The sequence below is a fragment of the Poecilia formosa genome, unplaced genomic scaffold (genome assembly GCF_000485575.1).
Source record: "Poecilia formosa unplaced genomic scaffold, Poecilia_formosa-5.1.2 Scaffold206, whole genome shotgun sequence".
In the NCBI taxonomy this organism is placed as follows: domain Eukaryota; kingdom Metazoa; phylum Chordata; class Actinopteri; order Cyprinodontiformes; family Poeciliidae; genus Poecilia; species Poecilia formosa.
The window spans coordinates 23870-39309 of NW_006800145.1; the positions used below are offsets into that span (position 1 = coordinate 23870).

Genomic DNA, 15440 nt, shown 5'->3' on the forward strand with positions numbered 1-15440 from the left:
AAAACCCTGTACTAAGAAAATCTGCATAGCTGTAGAAGTTATTTGTTCTAGTTGATGAAATTGAATAATGCCAACTATGTCTGAAGAAATAATAGCTTGTTTTTGTGCAGAATTTTAGAGTTATTCCAAATACAACACATGTGGAAAACAGGTTATGATTAGAGACCATACTAAAATTAACCTATTGGTGGAAGATGGAAAGTTCTGGGTATTTTTAGAATACAAATCCCCCACGATGGACTACAGGCACCGAGAAAACTCTAAATCTAAGAGGTGGAGAAAAAGAAAATGTGGCATGTGGAACACATTGAAGTGAGAATCCCAAATAAAGAATGAGTGTAATGCAGGAACCAAAACTAACCTAGCCTGTCTTTAAATTTGATGCCATACATTTGCCTGCCCTAAAATGTGAATATGCATAAAAGCTAAGTTGCATTAAAATAAAGATGGATTTCAAGTTTTTATTTTGTTTTTATGATATAGGCACATCTTGTACAAATATTACAACTACAAGATGACTAGATGACTAATTTAAAGCTATGGAGCAACTTGTTTTACTCAAAGGACTACGCATCTGAACAGACACATCCCTGATGTGGTTTTCATCTGAAAAATTAAATGTTCCCTGAATGATGAAATGCCACAGCTAACATTGCTTATAATCCCTTTGAGAGTAGACAAGAAGAGATTTTGGATACCTGCTACAATCAAGTGGTGCAAACATAGTTAGAAAAATAGTATCAGAAAACAAAATGGCATTTACACAACATAGATTGTTCAAAAAAAAAAATTCAAATGCTCTTCCATTTCACAAATCAAACATTGATTCCAGGCTCATATGTCGAGTCCTGCAGTGCAAACTGATTCCTTTAGTGCAATAGAGAGTTCCCTTATTGTCACAGGAAATCCTCTTTAGTAAACAGTCTCCTGTGCAGTTTGGGCTGAGAGAGGACTGTTGCATTGAGGATCGGGGTGTTTGTAAACTCAATTGTGCATGGCTGGTAGCTGCATGGATCTGTTTCCAGCTCCAGGACGGTCACATTGTTGGGTGCTGCTGTGCTCAGGATGCTGGCAGGCACAAAAAGTGTCACCTGAGGGCCACGAGCGGGCCAGTAACGCCCCAAATTAAAACCGTTAATCCAGATCTGCCCCTAAGGAAACAAATAAATATTTAATTTGCACTGCATTTTAGTCAAAGGTGCCTAACAGATATTACATTGGGAATGTAAAAGTTTTACTGGCGATATAAACAACGCAATAATAAAACATTTAATATCTGAAACTATTTGTAGAAGGGTAGTGACAGCTCATGGTCTTATTGCTTAAATAATAATAATAAAAAAAAGATCTACTTTCACAATTTAATTAAACTCACATGTTGAATATCTATACATGAGTAGTTGACAAAGCTTAAAAGCTAAAAGCTTATTTTAGGGTCTCTCACCTTCTTCCAGCCTGGCAGCTTGACATAAGTGTCTTGAGGGAGGTCAGGAATACCGTCAGGAATGATGAAGCTTCCATTGTAGAAAGCGGGAAGCGAAAGAGTCGCAGGCTGACCTGGGTCTCTTTGTGTGGGAGATTGTTCTCCGAGGAGGCCCTGTCTGACCGCCTCGTCGATGCTGAGACTGTACATGGTCCAGCCGGTAAGGGTGGTTTGTCCCAGATTAAGATTGGAGACCAGGCCCTTTATTGAGAAAACAACAAATGATAAAAAAAAAATGTAACATTTCTAAATCATTCCAAATGTTTCAGTGTGGATGCCCCATTATGATCCCAGGTTGGTGCAGTGTCTGTGACTTTATGTCAGCAACAACTTAATGTCTGACAGCACATTAGACCTTGAGGCCTCAGTAACATATTTCTAAAGCCAAAAACAAACAACAAACAATAAAAAAAAACAAAAAAAAACAAAAACAAAACAAAACAAAAAACCTTGAAGTCATTGATGTCTTTTCCATAGTTGATTCGGCCCATGTTTTCCACCAGGATGTCCACCTGACTTCCAGCATTTCCCGTCACATTCACACTCAAGACCTTGTTCCTTTCCAGAACCCCTACTGCCACCTTAAAAAAAAAAAAAAGTATGTTTATATTAGTACAATTATCACAAATCCTGAGGGAAAAAAATTACATTTTGAAATTGAAAATTGTATTTACTGTTTCTGTACTGAAGTGTTGTTGACTGGAGGAAGACTGAATGATTCAGTCTACTGTTTGTTAATTTTGATTCCTCATACTTTGTCGTTTCATGTACTCAGAGGCAAAATGCACTGGAAAAGCTGGTCTCTAATGTAAAAGGCCAACTAATGTACTGCTGTCTCCTTCTGTATTTTTGTTAATTAAAAAAAATTGTGCTCTTCATTGAAGTCATTCTGAAGTTCTTTCATAATCATTAGCTACAATTCACAGCTTTTGCATAGAGGATCTGATGATGAATAATGCGACTCACCCCATCCACTGACACATACGCTCTGTCATGGACCCCATTCAGAGGCGATGACAGAGGGGTGGGTTGGCTACAATTAAAAGGCAGAGTTGTTCTGTACAGAACAAAGCCAAAGCTCTGGAGAGGTAAAAAAAAAAAAAGACACAGAAAGTGAAAAAAACAAAAATGGAACTACTGTGGTGAGAAAAGACTGGAGGATACCTGATTTAAGTCAGTGAATGTCTGAGGATAGGTGCTTTTAACTGGACCTGAGAACGACAGCGTTTCTACGGCACTCAACACCGTCTGGAGCTGCAGGAGACAAAACAAGCAAGTCGATGCTAGTTTGGTGCAAAGCCAGAAAAGATGGTCACAAACTAGAAGCCTGTAAGTGATAACATCAAACACAGCCATCTGAATGCTTACCTTCTGCATCGTAACCGAACCGTACGCATACTTTGGCGTTGTTGGTGGAATCGGTCCCTCCGGTACCTTACTGTACTATTTTAGGAAGACAAAGATGTTCTCAATGACACAAAAGGAAAAAAAAAAATATCTAAAACAATGCTTATTTATTCAGGTTCATACCATTCTGATAACGTCTCTGATGGCAAAGTATTTCTCTGTGAGATCTCCTGCCTCTGACAGAGGGGCGTCATAGTCGTAGCTCGTGGGCTGTGCAGCATACGGGGAGTTTGCGCCTGAGAGCATTAAAACACACCATTAGTGTCTCAGGAAAGATGCAGGAAAGCTGTATTATGCTAACATCACACTCACCATTCCAGTAGCCAAAGTTTGACCCGCCTATGAACATGTACCTTCAGGGAAGGAATAAAAAAAATATATGTTTGTACTTAAAATATTGACTTTAGATTATTATTATTATTTTTTTTTAGAATGATTTACAAAGCTGTAACATTATGATCACATTTTAATGATGTAATGATAAACTTTCTTCACAGAAGGTCTGTCTAACCACGACTGACTCCAATGACTTCAATAAATCACGTGACATACGTACATGCATGCATACGTACATGTGTGGAAGTTTATGTTCAAATTGGACCAATTTTTGGTCATTATGTGTTCTGTTTCGATTGTAATTTGGTACATCTGAAAGTGTTGTTGACCAAATCTGTTTGTTGCTTGCTACAGTTGTGCTAGCCAGAAAACTGCTGATTTTGATCCATTTAGTTCAGGTTTAAGTCTTCTATCAAAGTGTGAAACTTTTCCACTTTTTCCATGTATGGCTACATCTTTGGCAACCGACGAGCTTTATCAGGAAAATACGTGAAATTGCCATACTATTGCTGGTCAGTTAGAGTTCATTCAAATAATCAAAATTTTTTACTAATGTACAGAAAGGGAATGCATGAAACCTGACATATAACAGTCAATCAAATGTGTACTAAAAGTCCTTTGTGAAAGAAATACTGCACACGCTGACATTGCGATATGTGCATCATAATATATGGCGCTGCTTTGAGAAGAATTATCCCTCCTTTCAACAATTCTTTTGATTGTTTTTAAATGTTAAATATTTGAACAATCATTGATTGCTTCTTCTATACAATCTCATATCTTAAGGCTTCAATGCCTATCAGTAGCCAAATTTGACAAGTGGAAAAGTTACACGACTTCTGCCAGCAGGTGGCACAAGCAACATCAGAGTCACAGACTGCTTCTCTAAACTAATCACTGGTAACTTTTGCTCACTTACAGGTTAACATTTGCTTCTACAGCCAGCATGTGGCTGAGGGACTTGGCCACAACAGCGGACGACACAACAGAGTGACGGGATCCCCAGTGGTCCAGCCATCCAGTGTAAAACTCAGAGTTCACCTGTGAAACAAAGGAACAGGAGTATTTTCACTTTGCCATGCGGGTAACCATAGCAACATGCGCAGGGTAAGGCGAGTTCTTACCAAAGGCCCATAAGGTTCAGCATGTCGCTGTGCCGCAAAGGCAGCAGTTATATTTGCACCTAGCAGAGAGACGAGGCATAGAATTGCAAAGTGTCTTTGTGCAACTTCCTCATTACTTCTGACTAAGCTAAAACGTGACAATGAGACGGCATAGACACACAAATAAGAAAACAAACCTAAATGAAGGGATCTCAGAGGGTACACAATAACACAAACAAAGTGAGTCATTTCACAGAAAAGGAAAATTCACTGTAACATGCAGAGTCGCTGAGCTTACTGGGACCAAAGTCTACGGTGGCATAGAGGCCTTGTATTGAGCCACACTTCAGGTAATTCACCCCGGCACCATCTGTGGTGAACAGCACCACCTCATCTCCCAGTTGAGCTCTGAACAGTTTGGTTAGGTGACGCATGTAGTTGTAGTCACAGGTAAAGTAGCTGCCATATTCATTCTCCACCTGTTGATAAAGGTTGTGTGTCAATATTTTTCTTATCTTATGAGACTAAATCTTGTTTTTTTTTTTAACTCCTCACATGGATTGGCAACCTGGTCAATTCAAACAAAAAGTAAAAACATCCATCATCCCCTCCTGCACGCTCGTCAGCTCATCCATACAATCTATACGATGGCCTTTGATGAAGGTTAATTATGCGTCTGTTGAACCATTTCTGTTTTTTCTTGATTTTTAATCATGTAATTATTGTTTAAGACCCAATGATTATCCATTTTAAATTCATAAGTTCAAAATCACATGAAGTCAGTAAGGTTCTCATGTTCTTTAATTCATTAATAAGCCCACAGCCACACAGATCCTCCACCGTACTTGACAGTGAGACTCATGCTTTCCCACACATTGAGCCTCTGTTTCCTGCCTAACCCACCTGGACTGCTTTGTTTTGTTGTTTTTTGTTGTTGTTGTTGTTCATAAAAGCTCAAACTAAAGATCAATACATACTTTATAAGGACAAGGAAGTCTGTTTTCTCCCAGAGCTACAGTTACAAAAGCATGTCATTCTGGTATTGCAGCTGTGGTTTGGCAGCTCTTGCATCAACTTATCACTTTCAATAAGCAGTGGCCAAACGATCCATGAGAAACTTCAAGAGGTATGCATGTTAAAAATTCTCCATTGATATTTATTTACCATTTAATACTTCACCAGCGCGGACTAGTAACTTTGCAGTGGGCTGTAAAATGAAAACCAGTCAGGTACTAATATGAAAAACAAACAGAGACATCCACACTCACCTGTACAGTGATGATGGGACCACCGTTCTGGTAGAGGTAAGGCTTCATCGTGGGTAACAGCTTCCCCATCCATTTGTCCACGGCTGCAATGTAATCTGGAATGGACACAAATTACAGCATTGTGCTTTTATGCAGTGGGACACCGCATACATTTCTGACTAGATGAGTGTTTGCTGCTCACCAGGGTCAGACGATCGCAGCACAATGTTTTTCTTATTGAGAAGCCATGCGGGCAGACCTCCCTAATCAGCAGAATAACATTTAATAATTAGAAACACAACAGGCGCTGAGACTGCCAAGCTTTAGATTTCACACATTGTACACAGTTCTTTATAGGTACACTGCCTTGCAAAAACATCCATTTTGCTAAGACTTTTTTTTTTTTTTTTTCCCTGTATTTGATTACAATACAACATAGAAGCCAGACAATGACTGTAGTGGGAAGTAAACCAATAGAAAATAATTAAATTTAAAGAATCTTAACCATAAAATCCCAGCAAACACATTGATCCAGTTTTCCAGAGTTTTTGTTCAAATGGTGACATTCAGATAAAACATGAGGCTGCAGTCCGCTCTGAGGTCTGCTCCTCAAACAAGTCCTTCATATGTACATTGTCACAGCAGACACACTGTCTGTGGAGCAAATGCTATTTTCTCTCAGTGTTGGAGAAGGCTTTGTGTCAGAGGACATACTGCAAAAAGGGCAATGCAAGAGAGACTATATACTTTAGTGTTTATGTTATCTGGCTAATATAGAGTGCAACATTGACAATGTCATTTTAGTACATGACTCACTAGATCACAGCACTTACTTGAACTCAAAGGAAGCCTTTGAAAAAATGAGACTAAATGTCCCTTTTCAACTCAGTTTTTGAAAGCAAACGCATTTAAAGTCACGTTTCCCTCACCATGTCCCACTCTCCACATATGTACGGCCCTGGACGAAGGATCACCAACAGACCGATGTCCTGAGCCAACTTAAGAAAATATTCCACATCTCTGTCTCCGCTGAAATTGTACTGGCCAGGAGTCTCTTCATGGTAGTTCCAGGGAATGTAGCTGCGAGCGTAAGAAAGTATTTATGTTCAACAATTAACTCATAAAGTGTGTTTTATCCTAAATAAATGTAAAATTACCCAAAATCAGAATGAGATTCAATGAAAAAAAGAAACCGGCACATTGTTTTCATAAAACAAAAATATGAATCTAAAATATGCTGTTGAAGTGAAGATTGTTTCTTAAATACACACAGAGAATAAATTACTCCAAATGATTACTAGTAAATATTAACTAAAAATTGTCTTAGATCTTATATGTCGAGGGGTTACTCAGTTCACCAGATTTATATATTAAATTATGTCTCACAACCAATAAATCAATAAATAACACATTAAATAAAAAGACCCATCTTTTTTAAATAATTCTGTCACTTTTGGTCTGAGGAACTTTTATTTTTACTTTTTTATAAGTGCGATACAGTCATCATGCTTCCAGGTCCGGTGAATAATGTGTTCAAACAGAAATCTCCAACCCTGGCCTTCAAGGTCCAATACCCAGCATGCTTTGGATGTGTCTGTGCTCCAGGACTCCTAACTGTAATGACTGCTTCTTTATCTCCTCAGGATGCCATTAAAAGTAGAAAAACTGGTTAACCCCCATTCATTTGATTCATGTGTGTGGCAGCAGAGAAAAATCTAAAACGCTATTATATATGATCCTGCTTTTATTGACGAAAGTATTTGTTATTCATGATCAAACGTCATTATTTTAATTTAGAAGACAAACTAAAAGCAACTTTTCATCTGTTAAAAGCAAGTAGTAGTTATGAATAAGACAGTACTTCATAAAACAATGCAACAATAATAACTCATCTGTGCAGTGTCTGCAACTTTCTTAGGAGACCACTGATGCATCACATAATTCCTGATTTTAAACGTGATTCGACAGAGCACCGTATTTGTGTGTGTGGAGGAATCATACGTCTGGATGGCGTTCAGTCCTGCCATGTACATCTTCAGCAGCCGGTCTTTCCAGTAGGCCCTGGGTATCCTGCTGTAGTGGATGCTTCCTGATATGTAACGAAATTGTTCTCCATCCTTACGGAAACAGTTGTTTTCGTAGTCCACGCTGAATGATGGAGACGTCCCGATCTGCAGGTCAAAACACCATTGTCTGTCACTGTACACTTACACATGCGCAGTACTTCCCATAGAGTTTCAAGTGTATAGCCCAGAGATGACACCTCAGGTCACTGTAGGGATGTAGAAGCCAAACACCTGAAGACACTTAAAATGTTTTAGTAAAGAATGCTGCAGATTCATCAACATGTTCAAAAATATAATCATAAAAAAATCTGAATTAAAGCTTTAGTCAGTCTAGACCCCTATAAATTGCAACACATTATTTACATCCATCATTTTTAGCTTAAAATATCTGTAAAATATATGTAATTATTATATGTTAAGATGTCAATAAACCATGAAATCTGCTCATTTCAGTTTAAACTGTTATACAAACTCAAAAGAAAGTTTAAAGACTTTAGCTAGGTGCTCAGAAATACTCACAGAGTGTCCAAACATCATCACCAGCAGCAGCAGAAAGACGCTGTTAAATCGGAGCACCGACATGATGAGTCTCTCTCACAGCTAGTGCTGGGATGTTGCTATATTAAAACTTCTTAACAGGAGCCGCAAACACCGACAAAATCAGATATCTAGCCAAGGATTTCCCACTGAATGTACTGAGGTGTTTTTCAATGAACAGCATCACAAGTTGCGGAAGTAAAAATCATGTGACCGCCTGGTCCCATGAAAGATCTGGGATGCAGTCTGCCCAGTAGATGGCACTGCAGAGTGTTTTAGTACGGTGTTCATTTTAGGACATCCTCAGGACTCAAGAAAAAAAAAACCGCACACATTAGAACAGTGTATAAAGTTTCAGATGTGAGGCCATAGACAAAAAGTCACCAGCCCGCTGACTAAAAGGCATTAAAATGAAAAGTCTTTTCAAAAACGGCCTTAGACGAAAAGGTCTTATTTTTGTAAATATAAAGTTCTATAGGCTACGAATGTAATTTGCCGTTCCTCCCTCACACCAACAGATGGCGACAACGCACAGCTGGATCTACGTCAGAACCGGAAATAACGCATCATACACAAGGCTGGGAGCAGGCACACGTGGGTCTTGGAGTTAGTTAAAGTTATGTACTTTTGCCTGTTTTATTAAGAAGTATGCCGAAGAGAACGAGGGCCCGGTCGGAGGAAAATAGCTCAGTGGAGGAGCTGGTTGAGGATCCGCCAGCGGAGGGCAGGCGGACCCGCAGCGGCCGCACGGTGCGCCCTCCTGCCGCATTGCAGGACAGCACAACCCCGGTGAGGACTCCCAGCAGAAGGACCAGGAGGTCCGTCCTAAAGGAGCTGCCACCGCCGGCGGAAGAAGAAAACCCCGAAGATACGGAGCAGAAACCAGACAGTCCGACCGTGGAAGAATCCAGTGCGTCTACGGAATCAGAACCCACAAAAATTACAGAACCCGCCGGACCAGCAGAACCCACAGTGCCCTCAGACCCACCGGCCCAGGCAGCAGTCATGGAAACGGATAAAGCCGATGATGGAGGAGAACATCAGCTGTCCAAGTCTGCACCAGCAGAAACGGCTCCTGTAGGTTCAGGTAGCATCCCGAAGAAGAAAGCTCACCTGGCTCCCAGTGCCAAACCGATCCCGGCGGTTCCGCTGGGAAAACCAAAGTCAGGAAGAGTGTGGAAGGACCGGAACAAGCAGAGGTGGGATATGTCTTCAGCTTGCTGAGTTGAAGCTGAAATTGTATTATTTCTGTTCGGAAAAGTTCTTTCTTAACCTGTCTGCATGAATATACTGATAAAATAAGAAATCCAGTGGATTTTATGATGGAAACTGTTAATTTATTCTCAAATAAACAATGCAGCCTGCTTTGTCATAACACCTAAAAACAATCTGGATTGTTTTTTTTTTTTTCAATGTATGCAGCAATTATTCTTTAAAAAATATTCACTAGTTATGCAAACATATTGTTAGTAAACACTCACCTGTATGTTACCGTGATGTTTGCATCCAGGTTCTCTTCGTTGGTCAGAGACAAACCTCTGTGCTCCTCCTGGGAGAAGAAGATGCAGGCCAAGCGTGAAAAAGACCTTGTCAAACAGTTCACTGTGAGGCTGAAGGAGGAGAAAGCCCAGAAGAAGGAGGTGATGTGATGCAGAGGTTCTGGAGAAGTCATGCTCTTGCAGTTCTATGTCTAACAGACTGTGCTTCATTTTCTTTTATAGGAAAAGAGGAAAAGACGAGAGGAAAACCTGAAACGGCGCGCAGAGAACGAACGCAAAGCTGAGATTGTACAAGTGGTATGTATACAACTCTCCTCACAGTTCCACAGAAATAACCTCTCACCTTATAGGTTTGATATGCCCTGCCTTACCGGAGGATTTTTCTTCCATCATTTGGAGTCTCTAACAGAATTTCTGTTAGGCCCACATTTAGCTCCATTGATCCTCACCGTCTCTGCTAAAGATCAGCATGCCCCCACAACAAGATGCTGCCATCGCGTTTTGCCATGGTTATAATGAGTTCAATGTTGGTTTTTCTCCGCACAACACTGTGAACATAGGCTGAAATGTACACAGAGCTTTTTAAGGTGTTCAAAGCTCTGGATATTATTCTAGAACCAAACACCGCTTTAAACTTCTCCACACCTCGCGTCTGCTGCGTTCCTTGGTTCTGTTTATTCGCTCACGTTCTTAAGGAAACTTCTGAGGCATTCACAGAACAGCTGGATTTAAAGTGAGGGAGTACAAATGGAGGCCCACATTTTATTTGAAAATCTTTGACATGTTTATCCTCTGATCACGTAGAGTCACAAAGGATGGGGAAACATAGGCACGTATGAAACTCCTCGTTGGTTTTTGTTTGACAGATCCGGAACACGGCAAAGATCAAGAGGATGAAGAAGAAACAGCTGAGGCGCATCGAGAAACGAGACACTCTGGCTCTGCTGCAGAAAACGCAGAAGCAGAACAGCACAAGCAAAGTGCAAAAAAAAGATTAAACAAGATTTAACTTAAGAACGGTGACAATAAATTACATCTATTCAGAAAATTGTCTACATGCTGTTGTTGGATATCGTTGTTCAGATCAAGTTCGGACATTATTCTTCATTTGTGCTTCCAAACACAGAACTAAGAGTCACAGTACATGGAAAAGGTCAGGTTTTTTCCCAGTCAACTTAATAACTGGTCTAAATATACTCGGCTACTTTTTCCGAGGTCCACGTTTCTGGTTCCTGAGTGGACCCCCTTTTTGCTCTCAAAACAGTGTTAATTTTGCACGAAGGATTCAGCATAGTGTCAGACATTATGTGATTGGCTGATTCACTACTTGCGTTTCAGAATCAAACATTCACCCAATAACGTTGCTGCATATATACTTATTAAAATACTATTGAGCAAATATTAAATCAAAATGTTGCCATTTGTGAAAACACTCCATGAAGTGGAGATTTCTGCACATCAGGAAAAAATTAACATTCTGATATTTCACATCAACTTTGCTTTCATTTGTCTGTTTACTCAATATTCAGTTTGTTCAAAGGCAGAAACCGCATGAAGTCTGTCATCTCAAAAATAGGATCATTTAGAAAGAATTATGGCAAAACATAATAAAGTACTTGATTTAACCACAAAGGGGCGCTGATAAATCAAAGTTTATTTATGAGCCCAAGTGCAAATACAAATGTTTACCACAAGGGGGCGGTATTACATCAACCTTAAAATAATCTTCAATGACATTTAACAGTATATTTTTTTAAATGTACGAACAGGGTTCTTATGTGTAATTAAAATGTAATAATCCCTTTACTAATCTTTTGACGTCAGGATTTAGATCATATTATATTATGCAAGGAAAAAAGGCACAACTAGACAAAATTCTTTCCAAAACCTGGAAATTTTATTTACAGTTCAAGTCAGTCACATGCAACATTTTCTTTAAACGAATAAACATAAAATTAGCAAAAAGGAAAGAAAAAAAGTGTCATTTTAGTTTTTTCCCCAAAAGAGCAATATACAAAAATAGAGCTTACAAATACTGTACAGCATATAGTCTCCAAAAATATTCTGCTGCAGAATTCTTAGTTTTACAAACAATGTCTGTGAGACTTCACAAACATAATCAGTGTTAAAAAAAAAAGGGAAAAGTGAGGAGAATTCAAGGGAAAAGGTAAAACGACTTGTTTGGACAAAAGGGAGGAGGAAGTTATTTGTGAGTTTGTAAGAGCTACAGAGGAATAAATACACAATACAAACAAACACAGGTTCACTTCAACAAGGCAGTGATAAGAGATTAAAACCCTAAATGATCTGGTTGCTAAAACCAACCATGGAAAACATGAAGAGATTCAAGCAGCAAAGAAAATTTCATTGGGTTTCCTTCTATTTTTTTTTCTGTCAAAATGAACACTACCCGTCATAAAACGGTGTTGTGATCAATAACTCCCTTTTCTTCTGTGGTTATCAGTAAATTATTTATGTCTAACGGTGCTCCTGACTGGATGTCTATTTATAACAGCTCAGTCCAAGGCAACGCTGACGTCAGGGATGATTTCAGCGGTGGGAAGACATTTCTTACTGCGGCTCTTCAGCCCCATTTTTTTTCCCCTCTCTGTCGTCACACAGACTCTCTTTAATTCCTAACATTTCATGTCTGGTTGGCACTATCAGGACGGCGGGCGGGAGGAAAACAGGGAGGCATGTGTGGGGGAAAAAAAAACAACAAAGTCTAATAACCAACGACAAAGGTGGACAAATGGCAGCAAGTGTTAGCTGCTGTGGGGTTTAGATGAAGGACTCGTGTGGAAATTAATCCTGTAACAAGAATGGCATGGCAGTCGTTTTGTTCACCACAGATGTAATGAAACACATCTTTCTTTGTTATTGCAACAGTTTTTGTTCAACTAAGGCTAAAATGTTCCGTGTTGAGTTAATGCCAGAGTATCGGCCGACGCTTTCCTCTAGGAAAGGTCCAGTCCTCTGTTGGCTGACATTCGGCGGAGATGAGACATTCGTCAGAGTAGCGACACTTTTCTAACTGAAAGCCAGAGACGCTTTGTTGAGATCATTGCTTTGTAGCGAGCGTGCAAAGAGAAAACCGAAAGGAAAATAGGACCAAGATGGTGTTAGAGAGACACAATCAGTGGCTGCTTATAATGTAACAATTTTTTTTACATGGATTAAATTTGGTCCTATTCAAATGAAAACTGATTCGACTTAACTGATGAAACAATGTTTAAGCACACAACTGTTATGTTAAAGTCCAGTTTATGCGACGATCAAGAGTACAGATTCCCGGATTTGACCAGCAAGTCTTGAGTTTTGACACCCGTGGTTTGGATCAAAGCAGATTCATCGTCGGCAAAAATGAGGTTTAAATAGATCCACAAAGACTTACAGCTGCAGAGAAAAGTGACTATGAATGACTGGTGGGGCTGAATACAAATGCAAACGGCTCACTTTTCAGATTTATTTGTTGAAAAGATAACGGGACACGAAGACTACTGCAACAGCATGCCGATGTAGCCTAATGTTATTTACGCTCCTTTTGTAGACAAATAGCTCTCATTTCCATTAAAACAGATCAGACCGCAGATTGTTTGACAGCCTGTCTCAAACTTATCTTCGATCCGTCGCTGTGGAATAAGCAGCGTTCCCAGTAGCGTTTGTGGGAAAAGTATCACTGTGTGGCCACAAGTTACTTAGGCCTGCAAAAGAGATAATTCAGTCATAACCATAAATTGCAAGTGTGTGGGAATGAAATGTTACTGAGCGGTAATTTCTGAGAAGCGGATAACTGTGGCCACGGCCTAATAATAGATGACCACAAGATAAAGAATGTATCATTTGTTTTACTGACGGGACAGGAGGTGTCCAATGTGAGTATTATCAGCTCTGACGGGTGCCAAACTTCTGATTTCACATTATCATCATCTTGTGGCTGATTATAACATGCTGTAAGGACTATTGGTTAAAAATACTATCATTATGCTCTCTAAATCCCGCTGATCACCAAACCGAAGCCACAAAACACTTCATTACCAAACCTCAGTGAGCTATTTTAGCCCACTAATGTTACCAGGAGGGAGGTGTGGGGCGGAGGGGGGTGGAGTTCACAGCAAGGCCTTTCAGCTAATACACCAAATTCAGCTAACCAGAGGACAAAAAAGTATCCACAAAAGCGCGGCTCAGAGCTGAAGTACGTGTGGCACGAAACAAAAGCACGTTGTACCGAAACAGAAAGGAGGGGGGAGGCGAAAGCACCAGAAGACTGCAGAGAAAAAGCAGGAAAAAAGGGGATAAACTGCAATGTGTGTTTGCATGAATGAAAACCCTGGTTCACTCCAACCTGCTGACCACTGACTATGGCAGTGTAGCTGAGAGAAAGGAGGGTCAGCTCCAGCTGCTCCCTTATGTGCATGTATGTGCGCCCACTAAAAGGATATGCTGATTACACGCTGAGGCCAGGACTGGTGGCGCTGGTGCCAGTTCACTGACTCGTGCTCCTAAACGCAGCGGTACCGAGAAAAAAAAAAAAAAGAAAAAAAAAAGAGAAAATAAGTGACAAATGGATTTACACTTTTGTGGCAAGAGAGATGAAATAGCTGACACTACAGCACATTTTGAGGGAAGATTTCTTTTTCATTCTGTTGTGTTCCAGAAAAATCAACTCTGTTGCAGGATCCGTGAAGATACTTTCACAGCTTTCCTTAAAAGTCTCCTGCTTTCATCCGTGAAGTACACGAACCTTAATCTGATGACATTAATACAGGAAAAAAAAGGTCAATGAAAAACTAGAAAACTAGAAGTGCTACATCTATTAAACAGCTCAAAGACCTTGGTTTAGAACGGATATTTTTGACTTGAAGTCTAAATTTTGCAGACAACTGGATTAGTCAGAGTAATGCCTGGGCGATGGTGACACAGTCAAACGTTTCACATTTAAGCAAACAAAACCGTTCCAGAGTTGTCCCTTTGAGATTTCTGTAGATCTGTAATGTTTTAAAACCTGTCCGTCTGCTTTGTACACGGAAAAGAGGAAGAAATAAAATATAACACATGACCTTAGGCCTAAGCAATCAAGATTTTGCCTTCTCATAAAGTGCTTTTTAAATGAAACAAACAAAAAAAATATATATATATGTATCTTAGTGTAGTGAAGTTCTTGGCTTTTGCGTTTTCTTCTTCCTTGTCTTTTGCTGGTGCCCTCCAGAAAAGCGCTTTGGTTGTGAAAAAGTAACAAAAAGAAACTTCTTCTAGATCAACTTCATCGTCCATGAAGTAAAAAAAAAAAAATAATAAAATAAAATAAAAAGAACAGTTGATTATCAGCCACTCTGTGCTGACATAAAGGAAATCCTTTTTTTTTTTCTTTTTGTAACCGATGCAAAAATAAAAAGAGGTGATGACGACCGCAGACTCTCAGTTTTTGTGAACTTCTGCTCAGTTATTCCAGTTTGTGTCAGTTCACACACTCTCACCGAAGGGTACCTGTTTAAGGTGCGAGTGTGAGCGTTGGGATGTGTTTTGTTGTGTGTCCGCCGGCTGCTTTCCGAGAGGGACTCAGTGTCCGCTACACCAGGTTCTCGGCGCCGGGCAGGGGCTGCTGGACGGGCAAGGGGGGCTCTATGGTGCCGGCCTGCTGGGCGAGCTGCAGGACGGGCATGTTGCACAGCGGGCACACTTTCCTCACCTCCAGCCACTTAATGAGGCACCTGACGGATAGAAAAATGAGCCAAGGTATGTTTAAAATGTCAGATTTAGAA

General features: G+C 40.0%; 3 protein-coding genes across 7 annotated transcripts in view; 1 reads left to right on the top strand and 2 right to left on the bottom strand.

Moving 5' to 3' along the window:
* Positions 1 to 441: 441 nt before the first annotated feature.
* On the bottom strand, positions 442 to 8434 carry LOC103148459 (beta-galactosidase-like). The gene is made up of 16 exons (XM_007567244.2): positions 8162 to 8434; positions 7578 to 7747; positions 6506 to 6656; positions 5779 to 5839; positions 5598 to 5692; positions 4628 to 4808; positions 4351 to 4409; positions 4146 to 4267; positions 3203 to 3243; positions 3014 to 3126; positions 2852 to 2926; positions 2648 to 2737; positions 2450 to 2563; positions 1933 to 2064; positions 1445 to 1684; positions 442 to 1151 (listed from the first exon to the last, which is right to left on the bottom strand). The coding sequence occupies exons 1-16, from the start codon at positions 8222 to 8224 to the stop codon at positions 897 to 899; spliced, it is 1962 nt and encodes a 653-aa protein (XP_007567306.1). The 5' UTR covers positions 8225 to 8434; the 3' UTR covers positions 442 to 896.
* Positions 8435 to 8691: 257 nt separating this feature from the next.
* LOC103148460 (coiled-coil domain-containing protein 86-like) lies at positions 8692 to 10726 on the top strand. The gene is made up of 4 exons (XM_007567245.2): positions 8692 to 9378; positions 9690 to 9819; positions 9901 to 9975; positions 10545 to 10726. Exons 1-4 carry the CDS (start codon positions 8828 to 8830, stop codon positions 10674 to 10676), a joined length of 888 nt encoding a protein of 295 aa, XP_007567307.1. The 5' UTR covers positions 8692 to 8827; the 3' UTR covers positions 10677 to 10726.
* Positions 10727 to 12060: 1334 nt separating this feature from the next.
* rnf24 (ring finger protein 24) overlaps positions 12061 to 15440 on the bottom strand; it is a 31839-nt gene continuing 28459 nt past the window's right edge. For all 5 annotated transcript variants that reach the window (XM_016679261.1, XM_007567247.2, XM_016679264.1 and 2 more), the window contains one exon: positions 12061 to 15389. In XM_016679261.1, coding sequence (XP_016534747.1) covers positions 15248 to 15389 — 142 coding nt within the window. In that variant the 3' untranslated portion in view covers positions 12061 to 15247. The remainder of the gene's footprint in view (positions 15390 to 15440) is intronic.

Bases quoted from the DNA above. Each gene is read 5' to 3' on its own strand.
- LOC103148460 (XM_007567245.2), top strand. From the start codon at position 8,828: ATGCCGAAGAGAACGAGGGCCCGGTCGGAGGAAAATAGCTCAGTGGAG. The intron at 9,820-9,900 runs GTGATGTGATGC...TTTCTTTTATAG, and splicing joins AGAAAGCCCAGAAGAAGGAG to GAAAAGAGGAAAAGACGAGA. The intron at 9,976-10,544 runs GTATGTATACAA...TTTGTTTGACAG, and splicing joins AAGCTGAGATTGTACAAGTG to ATCCGGAACACGGCAAAGAT.
- LOC103148459 (XM_007567244.2), bottom strand. From the start codon at position 8,224: ATGTCGGTGCTCCGATTTAACAGCGTCTTTCTGCTGCTGCTGGTGATG. The intron at 4,809-5,597 runs GTGAGTGTGGAT...CTTTATCAACAG, and splicing joins GTCCCATCATCACTGTACAG to GTGGAGAATGAATATGGCAG. The intron at 4,410-4,627 runs GTAAGCTCAGCG...TCTCTCTGCTAG, and splicing joins CACCGTAGACTTTGGTCCCA to GTGCAAATATAACTGCTGCC.